Genomic DNA, 16,411 nt, shown 5'->3' with positions numbered 1-16,411 from the left:
GGACACTGACGTTGTGGGACAGTGACAGAGACGCGTTCTTTTCAAATTACGCAACTCCGGCGGAGCAACTGCCAACAGCCAGAACTGTAAGGCTAATCCCGCCTGTACACCCTACCATAAACCTTACAATCGGGATTTCCCTGACACAAATATGCAGACATATACACAAGCCTTAGTTACCTAGGCGAGCGTGGTGTCACGTAACGAATCCCTCGCGCTGGTTGGCTCACTGTTTTGAAGCAGCCCAACACAATATATATGTCCGTGGTGTCAGGGTAAACCTACCCTAGAGCATGTCACATGGACATGCCCTGAGGCAGACTTAGAGGGTAGAAGAGACCACCCGAGTGTGATGCAGTGGGAGCACTTGCTGGCCAGCCAGGACGAGGAAGCGCAACGATTTCTTGTACGCCGAGCCACGATCGCAGCAGTCAAGTGCGGCATCCTAGACCAAGGATCGACCACGGCGCCCAGTGACCCGTAAGGGTCAAGAACACTTCAAATTTATAAGCAATAAAGTTTTTTTCCATACATCCATCCATCCAGCGCTGGAACAGGATGCATGGGTGCTGCTCAGCTTTTGAGACGGATTGCATAGCGAGGGGCGAAGACGACGACGAGGAGGCGGAGGTTGGGGAGCGGGGTCGCCAAGCAGCAAGAGACAGCAGCAGCAGACTTCAACGGCCGCCGCCATGGCCCTGCGGGGACAGCCGCACAAGTTCTACCGCATCTTCCTGCTCGCCTTCAATGTCCTCTTCATGGTCATCGCGGGATCTGTCGCCTCGGCGGGCCTGTTCGCCTTCTCGGAGCGGAGACATACCCCTCCTGCGGTGAGCTCGCCAGATTACACACCGCCTCGGGCTCGGTCCCGCTGCTGCTGAAGTTTTCTGGGGATCCCAGTCACCAGGATTTCACACTATAGCGTGGTTACCACAGAGTGAACACATCGATAATAAGAGCCTTACCTTCGGCGTGGAGCGCGAAGGCTACGCTATCGTGGTTCTAGACCTTCTCAGCGGCAGATAAGGCAGAGATTGTGCGCCACGATCTCCGCAGAATGAACGCGATAGAAGCACGCTTGGATTCCTTCATCTATACGTGCGGTAACAAATACGCGAGGTGACCACCACAAACGCATGAGTACAGTTGCGACTCTAGTGTCAGCCTCCCCACGTCCTATTCATCCCAATTGTGAGCCTGAGGGCCTTTAACAGATAATTTGTTCCAAACAAGACAGCTTCGGAGCTGGACAGGACATAAGAAAAAGTACACAGACAAAATCAACAAAATGATTTCTTCCTCCCTTGGTGATATTCCCTCTAGTGAAAAAAAAATGCCTCTCCTTGAGTATAGACAACACGCATACTGGTACAATGTTTAGGGGAGCGACTGGCCAGGACAGTCGGTGGTTCCGGGTTCGAACCCCGGACCAGGATTAATTTTTCTTCAACTACGAAGTTTCTGAAAAAGCTGTATAGCTTTCCTTTGTAGCCGTATATCTGCACTTGGGTGGGTGCTAATGACTAATTAATCCCTTTTGCAACACTCATACGTGGGCTAACTCGCATTATGAATGATCTGAAGGTGTGGCAGTTCCCATTAGCGGACGTAACGGTTTCTAGCTATATTGAAGGGCGGCAGCTTGCGGCAGACCGCTAGCATTCACAAAAAGGGTAGACGTCTGCGTGAGCTGGTGTTTCATAATGGCTGTCATTCGAACCCTGCCCATGTCCGAGCCGAAATTCCCAGATTCGTCGAGAGAGGTCACTTAACCTGTGACGTTATCACAACCTGCCCACAGGGTTGTGAGCAACCTAGTTTCTAGAGAGCAACGTAGGTAGAGAATCAAAATAAAATCAGAAAAAAAACGTGAAATATGTAAATTTTGGCAGTCAAAGCAAAGTAGATACCTGCTTCTGCAGCTGCTTATTTTAGGCACTTACTTAATAATATGTCTACTTTGACAGCTGATCCGGATCATGAGAGGAAAATAACTAGAAGAATAAGAATGGGGTGGAGCGCATATGGCAGGTTCTCTCAGATCATGAATGACAGTTTACTAGTAACCTTCAAGAGAAAAGTATACGACTAGCTGTGTCTTCCCGGTACTCACCTATGGCGCAGAAACGTGGAGGCTAACGAAAAGGGTTCAGCTTAAGTTAAGGACAACGCAGCGAGCTATGGAAAGAAAAACGATAGGCGTAACGTTATGAGACCGGAAGCGGGCAGAACGGGTGAGCGGAAAAAACGCGAGTTAATGACATCCTCGTCGAAATCACGAGTAAGAAATGGGATTGGGCAGGGCATGTAATGCGAAAACAAGATAACCGGTGGTCCTTAAGGATAACGGAGTAGATTCCAAGAGAAAGCAAGCGTGGCAGGGGGCGGGAGAAAGTCAGGTGGGCGGATGAGATTAAGAAGTATGCGGGGATGCGGTGGCCGCAGCTGGCAAAGGACAGGGTTGATTGGAGAGACATGGGAGAGGCCTTTGCCACGAAGTGTGCGTAGTCAGGCTGATGATGATGACGATGCAGGCCACGTACTTCAGCACGCTGCTGATGCGCCTCAGCGTCAACCTGGAGCTGACGGCCATGCTGGGCGGCTCGGCGGTCTTCGTCGTGGCCATTGTCGGCTTCCTGGGCACGCTGCGTGAGAACGTGGCGGCGCTGCGCTTCTACGCGCTCGCCATGACGGGCATCGCCTTCTGCGCCTTCGTGGCCACGGCCGCGGTCACGCTCACGCCCTTCCTCGCCAACAACGTCTTCCACAGGTACTACGTACGCTTACTCCTTGCGCCGGGCACATCTGAAAAAGGATTGCCACGTGGCGATGGTCGACAGTCTCGGGCTTCTAAAGCATTGCCACGTGGCGATGGTCGTCAGTCTCGGGCTCCTAAAGCATTGCCACGTGGCGATGGTCGTCAGTTCCGGGCTCCTAAAGCATTGCCACGTGGCGATGGTCGTCAGTCTCGGGCTCCTAAAGCATTGCCACGTGGCGATGGTCGTCAGTTCCGGGCTCCTAAAGCATTGCCACGTGGCGATGGTCGTCAGTCTCGGGCTCCTAAAGCATTTCCACGTGGCGATGGTCGTCAGTTCCGGGCTCCTAAAGCATTGCCACGTGGCGATGGTCGTCAGTCCCGGGCTCCTAAAGCATTTCCACGTGGCGATGGTCGTCAGTTCCAGGCTCCTAAAGCATTGCCACGTGGCGATGGTCGTCAGTCTCGGGCTCCTAAAGCATTGCCACGTGGCGATGGGCGTCAGTTCCGGGCTCCTAAAGCATTGCCACGTGGCGATGGTCGTCAGTCTCGGGCTCCTAAAGCATTGCCACGTGGCGACGGTCGTCAGTTGCAGGCTCCTAAAGCATTGCCACGTGGCGACGGTCGTCAGTCTCGGGCTCCTAAAGCATTGCCACGTGGCGATGGGCGTCAGTTCCGGGCTCCTAAAGCATTGCCACGTGGCGATGGTCGTCAGTCTCGGGCTCCTAAAGCATTGCCACGTGGCGACGGTCACCAGTCACGGCCTCCTTTTCCGTCTTCAAAGGGATCCTGAAATGATTTCGATGTGTGTAATCTAGCATAACAAATCAGTAGAGGTGGCCTCTATGGGTATTCGAGTCAAATTTGAAAGCCCTGCGTGGACCCTATAATTTAGAATGAATATTTAAAAACTGCAGTTCACAGTTGCTCGCTACCGATTAGGCCGGCACACCTCACCGCACGTCCCCTTCCCCGATGACGTCAGCAGACAAACGGTAGCGCTAGGCCGCACCATTGGGCAATCTCGATGCTCTCCCTGCCCTGGCCAGGCAGGCTAGAAATGGAGTCGAGATAATTGAAGGACCAGAGCAAGCAACTCGCTCTCCCCATTCCCATCCTCAATCCCATAACCCATTTCCTGACAACCATTCACCCCATTCATTATGCCCATCCTTTCCGCTGCTTCCCAGGGGAGATCAGGGGAGTCTCACCGGGCCCGTGCCCCCGGCTATGGGTCGCTATAGTAGCTTTCCCTAACTGATGTCTTTCGCCTTCGGGTGGCAAAATCACAATAGCCTACGGGCCAATTCTTTTATATCGGCATTGGGTTTATACCCGCGATACAGTGGTGGTGCGTGAAAGGCTTAATTTCTTATTAATTTTTATGCCTCAATCTATATTTTGTCCGTCTTTCGTGTTAGGCTGGCTCTTCTGCTTCGAAGCTTTGTCATAAAGTGGAACAAGTTTTAGAACAGATATGTGAACTATTTATTTTTTATGAGCGAACGAAATAATTTGATGGGTTCTAACTACTCCGCCTCCCCATCCATCAGTCTCAATGCCCTCAAATTGGGTTGCATAGCTACATGACAGTTTAGCGCACTGACTGCATCTTCCGCTGCAAAACTCACAGCGGGTGCAATGAATCCTTAACAGCACAATCTTCGCGAAACTCCAAACAGTAGGATGGGAAATCGGCCTGAGCATTTGATCTCCTCTGAAAACGCTCTCGCGTACACAGCGCTGTGGCAAGCAGAGACGATCTGTACCAGATCGCTCGACTGATCAGTGCACGCTACGCCACGCTACGCATAAACCCCGAAGGAATACATACTTCTACTGCGACCGCAGTAGTAAGGCCATACCGCAAAGTTCCGGCGTCGCCGTTTCAGAGCAAAGCAGTCAAGCCTCCATGCAACTCCCAGTCCCCCTATGCCATCCAGAAGCCACTACCACTACACTACACTACCCCCCCCCCCCCCCCCCCGAAAAAGCCCGTGAGTGAAGTACACCACCCACCTAGTAGTAGGCGCCCTCGAGAGCCTGCTGCCATTCTCACCCAAGTGACATGAACCCAATCGGCACTTACACGAGAGAGCAGCCTTCCACTCGAACAGTGCAGGCACCCTATGATCTGTGATCATGCGATAAGACTCCTTGTGATTTGTGATCATTCGATAAGGGCCCCGCGCCTCTTATGATCAACTGTGTTCACAGCAAGACAAAGGCCTCTCCAATGTCTCTCATATTAAACCTATCCGGTGCCAGCTGGGGTCACATAATCCCCGAAATCTTCCCAATCTTACCGGCCCACTCGACATACTGTCGCCCCTTGCTGCGCTTGGCTTCCCTCGGAATCAATTCCACTACAGTAGGGATCATCGGTTACCTTGCCTTCGTATGCGCTCTCCCTGCCCACTTCTTGGTTTCAACTAAGATTTTATTAACTTCCGTTATAATCACAAATTGTATATTCTCAAGAGGCCACTCTACGGTGCACATGGCGCTTAGAGTACAGACCACGTACAGGCCTATCTATAGTCGTGTACAACTCAAGAACGAAGCGGAAGATGCCCCTCAAATGAGGCCCTCTAACCAATGGCGTCAACCGATTTTCATGACGCTACGGTTAATCTGATTAAGCTGTTGATCTTCCCCTTTCATCTGCCGCTCCCTGCCATTTCACGCTAAAAGGCCCAAGGGGTCGGTCAAGGGGGAGAATAAGCCGATGCTATTGACTGGAGGGGCTCTTTTGAGGGGAGTTTGCCGCTTCATTCTTGAGTTGTATCGTAACAGAGAAAACATTCGCATTGGACAGCGACTGAACGTGGCGATTCGGTGGCGCTCCACAGAAAGCCACCCAAGTCGAACCTCGTTATAACGAAGTTGAAGGGTCCCGGCGATTACTTCGTTATAGCCGTAGCTTCGCTATATAGCCCGTGTTGACCGAGCGCGTCCAAGGAAAATCGTCATTTCTTCGTTATATCGATTATTTCGTTATAACGAGGCTGTAGGTAATCGTAGTGCGAACCCAGTGTGTCAGCAGACTCCGCCGACGCTAGAACAGTGAAGGCAGGCGAGTCAGCAGACCACGACCACGAAAACCACCACGACCGGGCGGCCGCTCGCGCAGGTACCTGCAGCCCGATCTGGTGAAGTACTACCGCCACAGCGCCGACTGGGACGACCTGGTGGACCACATGCAGAACAACTTCGAGTGCTGTGGCATCGGGCCGCTGGCCTACCAGGACTGGGACCGGAACAGCCGCTACCGCTGCTCGGCAAGCAACCCGAGCAACGACAGGTGCTCCGTGCCAGAGTCCTGCTGCAAAGTCAAAAGCGCCGGTACGGAGTCATCGCCCGTTTTATTCGCTCGTTGCAGCGTGTTGACGGCCGCTACCAAATTGGCACCGACGTCACAAACGACAGGACTGGTACTTCTTTTAAATGCTTAGCATTTAGTGGGGCCCACCCTTCTTAACGAATGCCTGTCGCACGCTGTCCGACACCCGGTGTACCCTGGATAGAGAGGACGAGATTGTGAACTGTGTAGATGGAAAGCGAGAGGTGAAAGTATTTATAAAAAAGGGAGAAGGAGAAAGAAGGGGGAGAGTATGGAAAAGGGGAGCGATTCGAGAGAAAACAGTGGTGAAAAGTATCAAAAACAGTGGATACTGACCTGGGGAAGGGAAAGCGATCCGCAAGGTCAGAAGTGAATGTGTTCGCGCTGCTAACTGTTCCTCTCTCGCGCTATTTCAGAGCTCATTCGGCGGCAGGGCGCAAAGGAATGCACTTTCCTTTTGTCTCTTACTGCCGACCGCAAAGTTTCCGTTTAGGATGCATGTTGTTGTTGTTGCGACTGAGAGAAGGATGAAAAGGAAATTGCACGGGCCTGCCTACTGGCTCGAGCCAAGACAACACCGCTGCCTCGTGCAGATAGAGGAGAGTTAAAAAGATCAGAGGAAAGAGAAAAAGGAAAGAAAAGACGCGCGTCGCAGCAACAACTGCGTCCGCCGGAGCGGACGCTGCTGAAAAAACATAAGCGGCCGAAGCCGCGCTCGCCGAAGCGAGGACAGATACTCCTACCTCGGAGAAGCCTGAGCGTTATATATTTAGGATGCATGCAGCTGGTGGAGGCCTCATAAATGTCAAACATCCGTAACTGCCCTCAGAAGATAGCGAAGAGGCAGTTAAATTTTTACTGAGAAAACAGTTAGCTTTTCACAGCGAGAGCTGTTAAGCACCCGTTCCTGGGTTTAATGTCGTAGTAGACGGCGTACCCGGTGGGTGGTTACCACCGAAACCATCCGGGAGGTGATGCCGTGTAAGAAGAGCGGTATCGCGAGAGCGTATAAGAAGGCGAATCCGTTGGGTGCTTGCCATGGGAACCAACCTGAGGGTAGCTACGTTGGAAGAAGGACGGTTACCTTGAAAGAAGGGAGGGTATGGCGAGAGTGTCTAGAATGCTTAACCGGAAGGTCGTTACCACGGGAGCCATAGGAAGTTTGGTTTACCGCCGAGAGAGGCGGGAGAGACTGGCGAGAGTGGAGGGATGTAGCACGGCCCATCTGCGACAGCTGTTGCGATACGCGCCACCCGAGGAGAGGGTCGTCAGTGGCGCCGTTTCCTAGAGCGGCGGACTGGAGAGGTGAGCTAGTCGAAAAACGAGTATGTGTGGACAACGAAAATAAAAAAATAGCCTATTTAACTTACTTGGCCAAACGCGAAGTATGCGCTATAGCACGTCGCGTTTCTTTCACTTTCGGTTCGAGGCTAGGGTTTCAAGGTCAGGCTTCTGGCAAAGATTGGCGAAATTGGTGACTGGGGACCGAAGTGGTAGCGCTCTAGCAAATTTTGGGACCGCTTAAGGCACCTTAAGAGGGCACTGCGATAGCAGTGTTTTCTGGATCCATTGCGCACGGATGGAAGTTGATGAAGACGACGACATGCAATGCACAGCGCGAGAGAGTTAAACACGAAAGGAGATCGGTTGCGCCGATAGAATAGTGCTCTCGTGCAGTGGCCTGCGAAGCTGGTCTGCTCACGCGGCCGAAGGTTCGAAACTCAGGCGCGTCCATATTTATTACTGCAGTTCTAGCGGGCTTCAAACACTCAGACAACGTTATTTTCTTTTTCGAGATTGGAAGCCGTACTGCTAGCGCACTAAAACGGCGCTCGAGAACTATGCAGATACGAAGTCGTTCTCATATATTCTCTTACCTCAAAACATCGCAGAATATGAATACCTTAAAAGCTGTCACTGAATCTCGCGTTTCACAGTGATAACAGCCCTGTCATTATTTTTTTTAACAGGCAAATTCTCTTAGGTGAGCGTCAGATGTACCGTAACTCGTAAGCAAGAAGTGACCAGACACAGCGGTCGACCTGAAAGAGCTAGGTCACAAAGCACGATTCACGGATTTTACATCCTTATGCGGCCTCTCCCGTGCGGCCTTTAGAAACTATACTTTAGATTAGCATTACGACTATTTCGGTATTTTCAGGCTTGGAGTGTATACCCTATCACACTATCATCATCATAAGCCTGACTACGCCCACTGTAGGGCAAAGGCCTCTCCCATGTCTCTCCAATTAACCCTGTCCTTCGCTAGTTGCGGCAACCCTATCCCCGCAAACTGCTTAATCTCATCCGCTCACCTAACTTTCTGGCGCCCCCTGCTACGCTTGCCTTCTCTCGGAATCCACTCCGTTACCCTTAAGGACCAGCGGTTATATTGCCTTTGCATTGCATGCCCTGCCCAAGCCCACTTCTTCTCTTGATTTCGACTAGGATGTCGTTGACCCGCGTTTGTCCTCTAACCCACTTTGACCGCTTTCGATCCTTAACACTACACCTTATAACAAGGGAGTAATTACTCATTGGCATCCACCCAAGCGCAGCCATACGGCTACAAAGGAAAGCTAGCTCTCCTTTGTAGCCGTATGGCTGCGCTCGGGTGGACGTCAATGAGTAATAATTACTCCCTTACTACAAATCTACTTCACCTTGGGGGATTCCCCTAAACATTTGACCAACAAACTTCCCACTTCGAGTTACTGATCAATTCGCTCTCGCCCTACCATAAGCTTGCCGTCCCGGTTAGCTCAATTGGTAGAGCGACTGCTCCGGTGTAGCGGTGGTCCCGGGCTCGAACCCCGGACCAGGACAAATTTTTCTTTAACTGCGAAGTTTCTGAGAAAGCTGTATAGCTTTCCTTTGTAGCTGTATGGCTGCGCTTGGGTGGATGCCAATGAGTAATTACTCCCTTATTACAAATCTACTCCACCTTGGGGGATTCCCCTAAACATTTGACCAACTACACCTTAACGCTACACCACACTATACCGTACCATATATCTTACCCTCTCTCCCAGGCTGCGGCAGGGACGTGCTGTCCAAAAGATGGGACGACGTGAAGAAGCGCATCTACGGCGACAGCTGCCTGGACAGCGTCCTCAGCTCCGTACGCCGCAACGTGGTGGTGGTCGGCGGCGTGGCGCTGCTCGCCTCCATCGGGCTCCTGCTCGTGGTGGCCACCACGCGGGACTACATGAACGGGATGCAGCTTGTCACGGCCGGGCACCAGAACAGCGCCGCGGCCTCCAAACCGAGCCGGCAGCCATCGCTGGCCGCTGCAGCGCAGGGCAAGGACTACGCGTCGGCACATGGGACGACGAGTGCGGTGTACCACCAGGCCATGCCGCAGTTCTCGTATCACGCCGTACCTTCCCAGGTGCTGACGGCGGAGATGGTACCGCCGTACCCCGCTTACTGCTACCAGCCATAATAAACGGAGAGGCGAAGCCGTTCTTTGTGACATGGCACTGTAAAAACAAACATGCCTGTATGGGAGTAAGAAAGGAGTAGCTGTCATATTGAACGGAATGCGATAGAGGACTGCTCGCTCCCTTTTTACTCATTTCTGTTTAGTGTGTTGTGTTCTATGACTCATGTTTCGATCAAGGATGCGCGAGACAGAAAAGGAAAGAAGGACGATGGCGCTGTGTTATGTATCGTCTTGCTGCACTCTTACTAACTTGAATCATCATAAGTTCGCTTAGCCTTCTATACTTGTGAATTCGACCCCTATAGGTGATGGTCCTTGATCCAGGGAAGCGTTCTATGCCCTGTTGGAAAGGGTTTTCGCATATGCCTTCAAGCTTCAAGACATGGTGCACAGGAATCACATGATGGTCCTTGGTAGAGGGATGCGTTCTATGTCCTATTGGAAAGGGTTTTCGCATATGCCTTCAAGCTTCAAGACATGGCACAGGAATCACATGATGGTCTTTGGTAGAGGGAAGCGTTCTGTGTCCTATTGGAAAGGGTTTTGAAGCAAAAAGCTTCACTAGGCTAGTCAACACCGCGCTTCGCGTGAGCCGGAGCCTAGATTTGCCACTTCTGCGCATGCGCGAAACCGCCACAGTGCGCCAGGAAACTCACCTCGGTGAACACACGAACCGCGCCGTAAGGGAAAGAAAATTAAAAGAAAATTGGTTTTACGGAAAGGAAACGACTCCTGTCTCTCATATTTCGGTAGATACCCGAACCGCGCCGTAAGGGCCTGAACGAAAATGAAATGAAAATTGGTTTTGAGGAAAGGAAATGCCTGTCTCTGATATCTTGGTGTACACCCAAAAGGAATGCACGCCACAGTACATGTCTCTAAAGCAACCTTCTAAAACAGCACCGTATTCACTACACGCGCGTCTCCTCCTCCGCCTCCGTACAGGCAGTGTGTGGACGGCCAAACGCTTTCACCGTTATCGTGGTATCCCACTGAATACACTACCTCCCCATCACTACTTCAAACAGCCGGCTTATGGCCCTTGGGGTGGTGAATACTTTCCGGGAGCTCCGGGAGGCGCACCTTACAAACCAGTACACGCGCTTGTCGCTAACGGAGTTGGGTCGCCGCCTTCTTGCTCGACTCCATATCCATCACTCCCCTCCAATGGAAGACAGGTTTCCCATCCCAGAACTGTGGAGACGTGCCCTCCACGTGCGGCCTCTTCCAGCAAACATGTCACACGAAGACCATAACGGTTGGCGCCTGGCACGAGCGGAAGCGCTAGCCCGATATTATGGCAACAAAACAGGTGTATACTGCGTGGACGCCTCCGGCCCTCACCACGGGGGATGGTACACGGCCGCGGTAGTTCACAACAGCAACACAGTTAACGGCCTCACTTTCAGAGCCCGCAAGTGGAACACAAGCAGAAGAGGTCGCGATTGCTCTCGCGGCCTCACATTCCAATTAAAAATAGGGGCCTGTCGGAACGTCGAACAAAGCTGCACTCCCTTCCTAGCATATCGAATATACCAAAATTGCATACGGGACACGGACCCCGCACACCGTTACCTCATATGGCCCCTGCTCATCAGGGGTTGGCAGGAAACGAGGCAGCAGACGCAGCCGCCCGCGCGCTCTCTCATCGGGCTGTTTTCTCCTCCCCACCTGATCAGGAACCCGATTTTAATCCGGTCTATACATTCATTCGCTCATCAGCCTCAAGAAGGCTGATGAGCGGCTCCTTCTCCGCCTCTTCACCAATACATTGCTGTGCCCGGCAGCCCTAAATCTATAGTGCCAGTATATTCTAGGCACTACACCTAAAACATTTCGACCCCACCTTTAGCGGCAACTGCCCGCACTGTAGTGCGGTGTCTTCGAACACCTATCACATGATGTGGGCCTGCCCCTCCAACCCCGCTATTCCCCCCATCCCCAACCCAACCCGGGAGGACTGGGAGGCGACCCTGCTCGGCTGCCACGACTTACAGGCCCAACAAGCCTTGGTCGGGCGCGCCCGGGCGGCGGCTACAGCCACTGGGGTCCCAAACTAGGGACGTCCACCTAGTGTTTGTAAGGATCGGTCCCTTACGGGCTGATCCAAACACCTCCTGTCTATTCTGAACAAATGTTTTCACCACCACCACTACTACGATCACCGGGCCATCTTTACGGCTATATTGAAAGTGCAAGACAATGTGCCCATTGTACAAAAATAAAGAATATACCAAGCTGCGCTCAAATTTCAGATCAGGCACCTCCTTTCCTTTCTATTACCGCTATTCATAAGAGCGAACACTCACCACAGTTCTCTTCATCTTGTCGACGGACACATCACGAGTAGTCGCAGATTAGACCGAGGTTCGCGCCCCACTATGCGCTTTTTCCTTTCTCCGAATGTTACATTTCTTAAATTGCGGAATAGCCATCTGCTGGTTGCGTTGTCCTTTTAAATAAAAGTTCTGCTACTTCTTTTATTTTGTTTCGATTGCATCAAGAGCAATGTTAATGCTTTAGAAAAATTATTTCTGAGGAAATAGACATGGCGACTGTCTCACGTGGTTCTTAGTGGACACCTCAACCGTGCCGTGAGGGCAGGCAGGAAGGTGGGAGTGAAAGAAGAATGGAAGAAAGAGGTGCCGTGGTAGAGGGCACCGGAATCATTTAGACCACCTGGAGAACGTGCACTGACATCGCACAGCACACTGGTGCCTTTTGCGTTTCGCCTCCATCGAAACGCGGCACCTCACATTTTTATTGCGAAAGCAATACTGCTGGCGGTTTGTGCCTTCAGTGTGGCGCGGCGGTAGTTACAATTGACCTTTAGCTTGACCTCTGTTGTGACGTCACACCAGCTGCGAAAAACCAGGGCCCCAGCTCGCGCCGTCAGTGTGGAGCGGCGGTAGCTACCAACAGCGGTGAGCCTCGCGATCCTCCGCTAAGGGCGCTACAGCCGGAGTGACGTCACACCAGCTGGGAAAAACCAGGGCCCCAGCTCGCGCCGTCAGTGTGGAGCGGCGGTAGCCACCAACAGCGGTGAGCGGTGCGGTTCGGGTGTCCACCGAGATGACAGAGAATTACTGCGCCATTTCCTTTCCTCCCTTGCGTTCAAAGGGCAAAGCATCGCGCTGAACGGGTGGTGGCGTTCCTCCCTTCCTGTACGGTGCGGTTCGGGTGTACACCGAGATGACAGAGAATTACTGCGTAATTTCCTTTCCTCAAAAAGTGTTGCGCTCAAAGGGCAAGGCGCCGAACGGGTGGTGGCGTTCCGTGGACTGTCTGGCAGCGCTACAACACGCTGTCGCGTTCCACTCCTAAAGGCGAAGCTTAAGTGTCATTAACTAACTTTGATAACATAACCCTTACTAAGAGCACCTCAAAGACACACCACCAGCCAACCTAGGCACAGCCAGGGGAAATTGATATGTGAAACAGATACTGCGCCATTTCCTTTCCACAAAATCCAATTTACCAATCTTATCATTACCCTTGAAAAGAACGTTGGATCGAGGCACACTTTTTTGAAGCGAAAAGCTTCACTAGGGTAGACAACACCGCGCTTCGCGTGAGCCGGAGGCCAGATTTGCCACTTCTGCGACTGCGCGAAACCGAGCGACGCCACGCACGGCGCAGGTGGCCGCTGTCGCCGCCGCCGCCGCTGACTCCGTCGGCTTTCGCCGCCGCCGCTTCTCCTCCTCGCCACCGTTCGACCTTTGGCCACAGCCGTGCGCAGTGCGCTTTTGAAAGGAGGGGTAAATAAGGTGCGCTTGCCCATAGAACAGGCGCAGGCACTCGCCATGGAAGGAGAAGAAGAAGCAACAGTCGGACGGCGCAGAAATAGACCTTTCCACAAATTGCAGCGCCGCGCCATCCCCTAGCGGATCCGCGCAAAGCATGATGGGAGAAAGGAGCGGTCGCCGCCCGCGTCGTCTGCTGTCAAGCGTGTTGCTGTGTTGTGCCGCCGTGCTCAGGCGTTGTGCGTCTTCTCGTGCGCGCTGTAAATGTTGCAGCGCACTGCTGTGGTGGTTATCTCTTGGTCTTTCTGCAATTACGTGGGGATTTTTTTAGACATTCAACATGTCTGCAGATTAGAATCGCGGTGGCGGTCAAAGGTGCTGCGTGCCCGGCTGTAGTAACAACACGAGAAAGGACATCAACATTTCATACCACGTATTCCCCAAGGACAAGAAGCTGAAGCTAGAATGGGTGCGCAGGATAAATCGGCAAGGTTCGCAAGGGCGATTTACCCTGTGGAAGCCTTCGAAACACCACAAAATATGTGGTACGCATTTCAACATTAGCGGGCGCAAGGGATACATGGATCGTCTCTCCACGATCTTTCCACACCGAGTGTATGCGGAACGGACGCCTGCTGTGATTACGCAGAGCAATGGGCACATGCGAATCTCCAACTTCGGCTGGTGACCGGGGCAGAGGGCGTCGCGACTAGGTACGGCCAGAACGCCACAACCGGCAGCCTGAAGGCCGCCCACAATGCTGCTGCATAATTTTCGTTTTTTTTTTTTTTGGGGGGGGGGGGGCTTTAATGAATAAAGTTATTCACCACCACCATGGGCACATGAGCGGCGAGGGCTCTGTGTATACATGCATTGGGAGAACGCCGGTCTTTGCGTCTGCTGGTGCTCGGCTGGTTATCCGTGGCCACGGAACGCAACATCCGACTGTGTCATGCCTACTGTGTCAACCAAGTGTGTCATGTTTAGCAAATAGCTCGTGTTCTGTCTAAGGGAGTGCTTGAAGATTATATATTACAGCAGTGAACATTTACCGCGTCAGCATGAAATTTCCCCAGGAGTGCGCCGATGAGTACCACTGCACACATACTGTTGTTTACATCGCTGCGTGCGAACAGTTAGTACTCGTTTTCATGACATAAAACGCAATCGGCGCTTTAGTTCTATTAATCAACCTGTTTTCTTTTCTACCGGCTGTAGCCGTGCTTTTTTTACGCAGTGCGATAATGTGTGGGAAGCGATGATGCGATCGCACGCCTGAGAAACACTTAACCGCGGGCTGTTGACATCGCGCAGGACCGGCGCTTCTCGTTTTTTGTCCCGGCTTCCTCCGACGTGACCAGTACTTTATTTTAAACTACTTTATCCAGAAGTATGTTTGGCGACCGTTTGCTTTAATTGAAACGGCCTAACTTGTTATCCACAAGCTAGCGACGGCGACGACTGCTGCTGGCCGTAAAGCACGGCTCGGCAGTCTGGGTCACACCGGCGTTTCACGTTCATCATATGCGTGTCCAGCGATGTAAGCAATAATTAATTTCAAGTCACTATTGCCAAAACTACACTCGGGGACCATTTTCATTCGCTAAAGCTAGTGATTCGCTCATCACAACCGCCGCAATCACAGATCATATCCTATGAACTCGCTAGGCCTAGTCGTCGCGGAAGGGAAGGGAGTCGTCGTCGACTGAAATTAATTTGGCCAGCGCTTATCGCTGGTGACTGTTCAGGTGTGCACATGTGAGATATGGCCGTTCGTTTCGCTCATTTAGAAGCGCGAACATATTTGCACCGCCGCCTCATCACCGTGCTTTCGCTCAGCCGCCGACAAGGCTGACCGTCCGCCGATCGGATTCGTCGGTGTCGTCGGCCTGAAAAACGTGTCCCACTGCAATGATATTATAGTAAACTAGATATTTCACTATAATCACATGCTGCTGTTGACCGTGATAGTGTCGTTGTCGGACTAGTGTGACCGTCGTCATCGTTGTACACTGAAAACGAGCTGAGGCTTTCGAATGCGCTTGGAAAGTGTCGTGTAGCACCGCGCGCGTCCGTCGATTCCGAATGCCATTCCAAATCTCGACTGCCATTCGACTCAGATGTCATTCGAACGTTCCCATGTAGCACAGGTATAAGAAACAGCGATGGCGACGAGATGGCAGAGGAAGGCTTTCCGGTGATCAGGCGCAGTCGGAGAGACGGACGAAAAGACGCGAGCGCGGCGCCGCGGGCGCCGCGGCGCTCCGTTTTCCCAGAGTGCTTTGCGCGGCCGCTTGGTGGCGCGGCGGAATTTGTGGAAAGGTCTATACCGATCCAGAAGTGGTAGCTTGGGAGTTGGCTGAAAAGCAGCGAGAGCTTTTCGCTTCGAGATATCCAGGCTTAACCTTAGCTAAGCCACAGCCAATTTTTTGCGTATGCCTGTAAGTTCCTCAGTTTCTTTCAAGACATGGCACATGAATCAGATGATGGTCCTTGATCGAAAGAAGCGCTCCACATCCTTGCGTCAAAGGTTCTTGCGTGTCCGTATAGGTTCTCCTTGGAGGCGGGTAGATGAATCGTCACCAATTCGCTTAGCCTTCGTGCGTCTGTGACCACGAGCTGATGGTATTTGATCGGGGAAAGCATTTCACGTCGTAGCCGCAAAAGCTCGTGTGTGCCTGCAGGTTACTCTGATGGTATGAGGAGCCAAATAAAGTTCGGCGCTTGCCACAAATAGCGCCCTCTCGTGCCCTGGTGGAGAGTTGGTTCAAACTGCGGTCGCTGTTGTCACGAAGTCTTCCTTTGCGTCTGCCGCCTGCGTGCGTTGTGACACTTTCTTGTTAAGGCGTAGACTCCCTGGACATATCACCCTCGACGCGTAGCAGGGTCCGATTTACGGGGATGGGGTGGTTGGGAGGTGGCAATGCCATTTGAACCACGTATTTCTTTATTACGTCACAAAAACTATTAGGAACGATAGCGTTTTTGCTCTCTAAATACGATAAGGAGGCTTAAATTTCAGGATCACAAAATTTCATCTAATGCCGACACTACCTGACTTGAACAACAATACCACATCGACGTTGCGTACCTATACGCACCAAAACACACAAAATAAGAAAACA

At 52.2% G+C, this 16,411-nt stretch overlaps 1 protein-coding gene across 1 annotated transcript; it reads left to right on the top strand.

Moving 5' to 3' along the window:
* Window positions 1–671: 671 nt before the first annotated feature.
* On the top strand, window positions 672–9,573 carry LOC149366014 (tetraspanin-14-like). Its single transcript, XM_089547609.1, has 4 exons — window positions 672–830; window positions 2,535–2,770; window positions 5,889–6,100; window positions 9,131–9,573. The coding sequence occupies exons 1-4, from the start codon at window positions 693–695 to the stop codon at window positions 9,541–9,543; spliced, it is 999 nt and encodes a 332-aa protein (XP_089403735.1). The 5' UTR covers window positions 672–692; the 3' UTR covers window positions 9,544–9,573.
* The last annotated feature ends 6,838 nt before the right edge of the window (window positions 9,574–16,411 follow it).

Source organism: Amblyomma mixtum, chromosome 1 (genome assembly GCF_055824585.1).
Source record: "Amblyomma mixtum isolate Tamu chromosome 1, ASM5582458v1, whole genome shotgun sequence".
In the NCBI taxonomy this organism is placed as follows: Eukaryota; Metazoa; Arthropoda; class Arachnida; order Ixodida; family Ixodidae; genus Amblyomma; species Amblyomma mixtum.
This window is presented reverse-complemented; position numbering and strand designations above follow the sequence as displayed.

Coding starts and splice junctions, on each gene's coding strand:
- LOC149366014 (XM_089547609.1), top strand. CDS start 693: ATGGCCCTGCGGGGACAGCCGCACAAGTTCTACCGCATCTTCCTGCTC. Junction 2,771..5,888: donor GCCAACAACGTCTTCCACAG/GTACTACGTACG, acceptor CCGCTCGCGCAG/GTACCTGCAGCCCGATCTGG. Junction 6,101..9,130: donor CTGCAAAGTCAAAAGCGCCG/GTACGGAGTCAT, acceptor CCTCTCTCCCAG/GCTGCGGCAGGGACGTGCTG.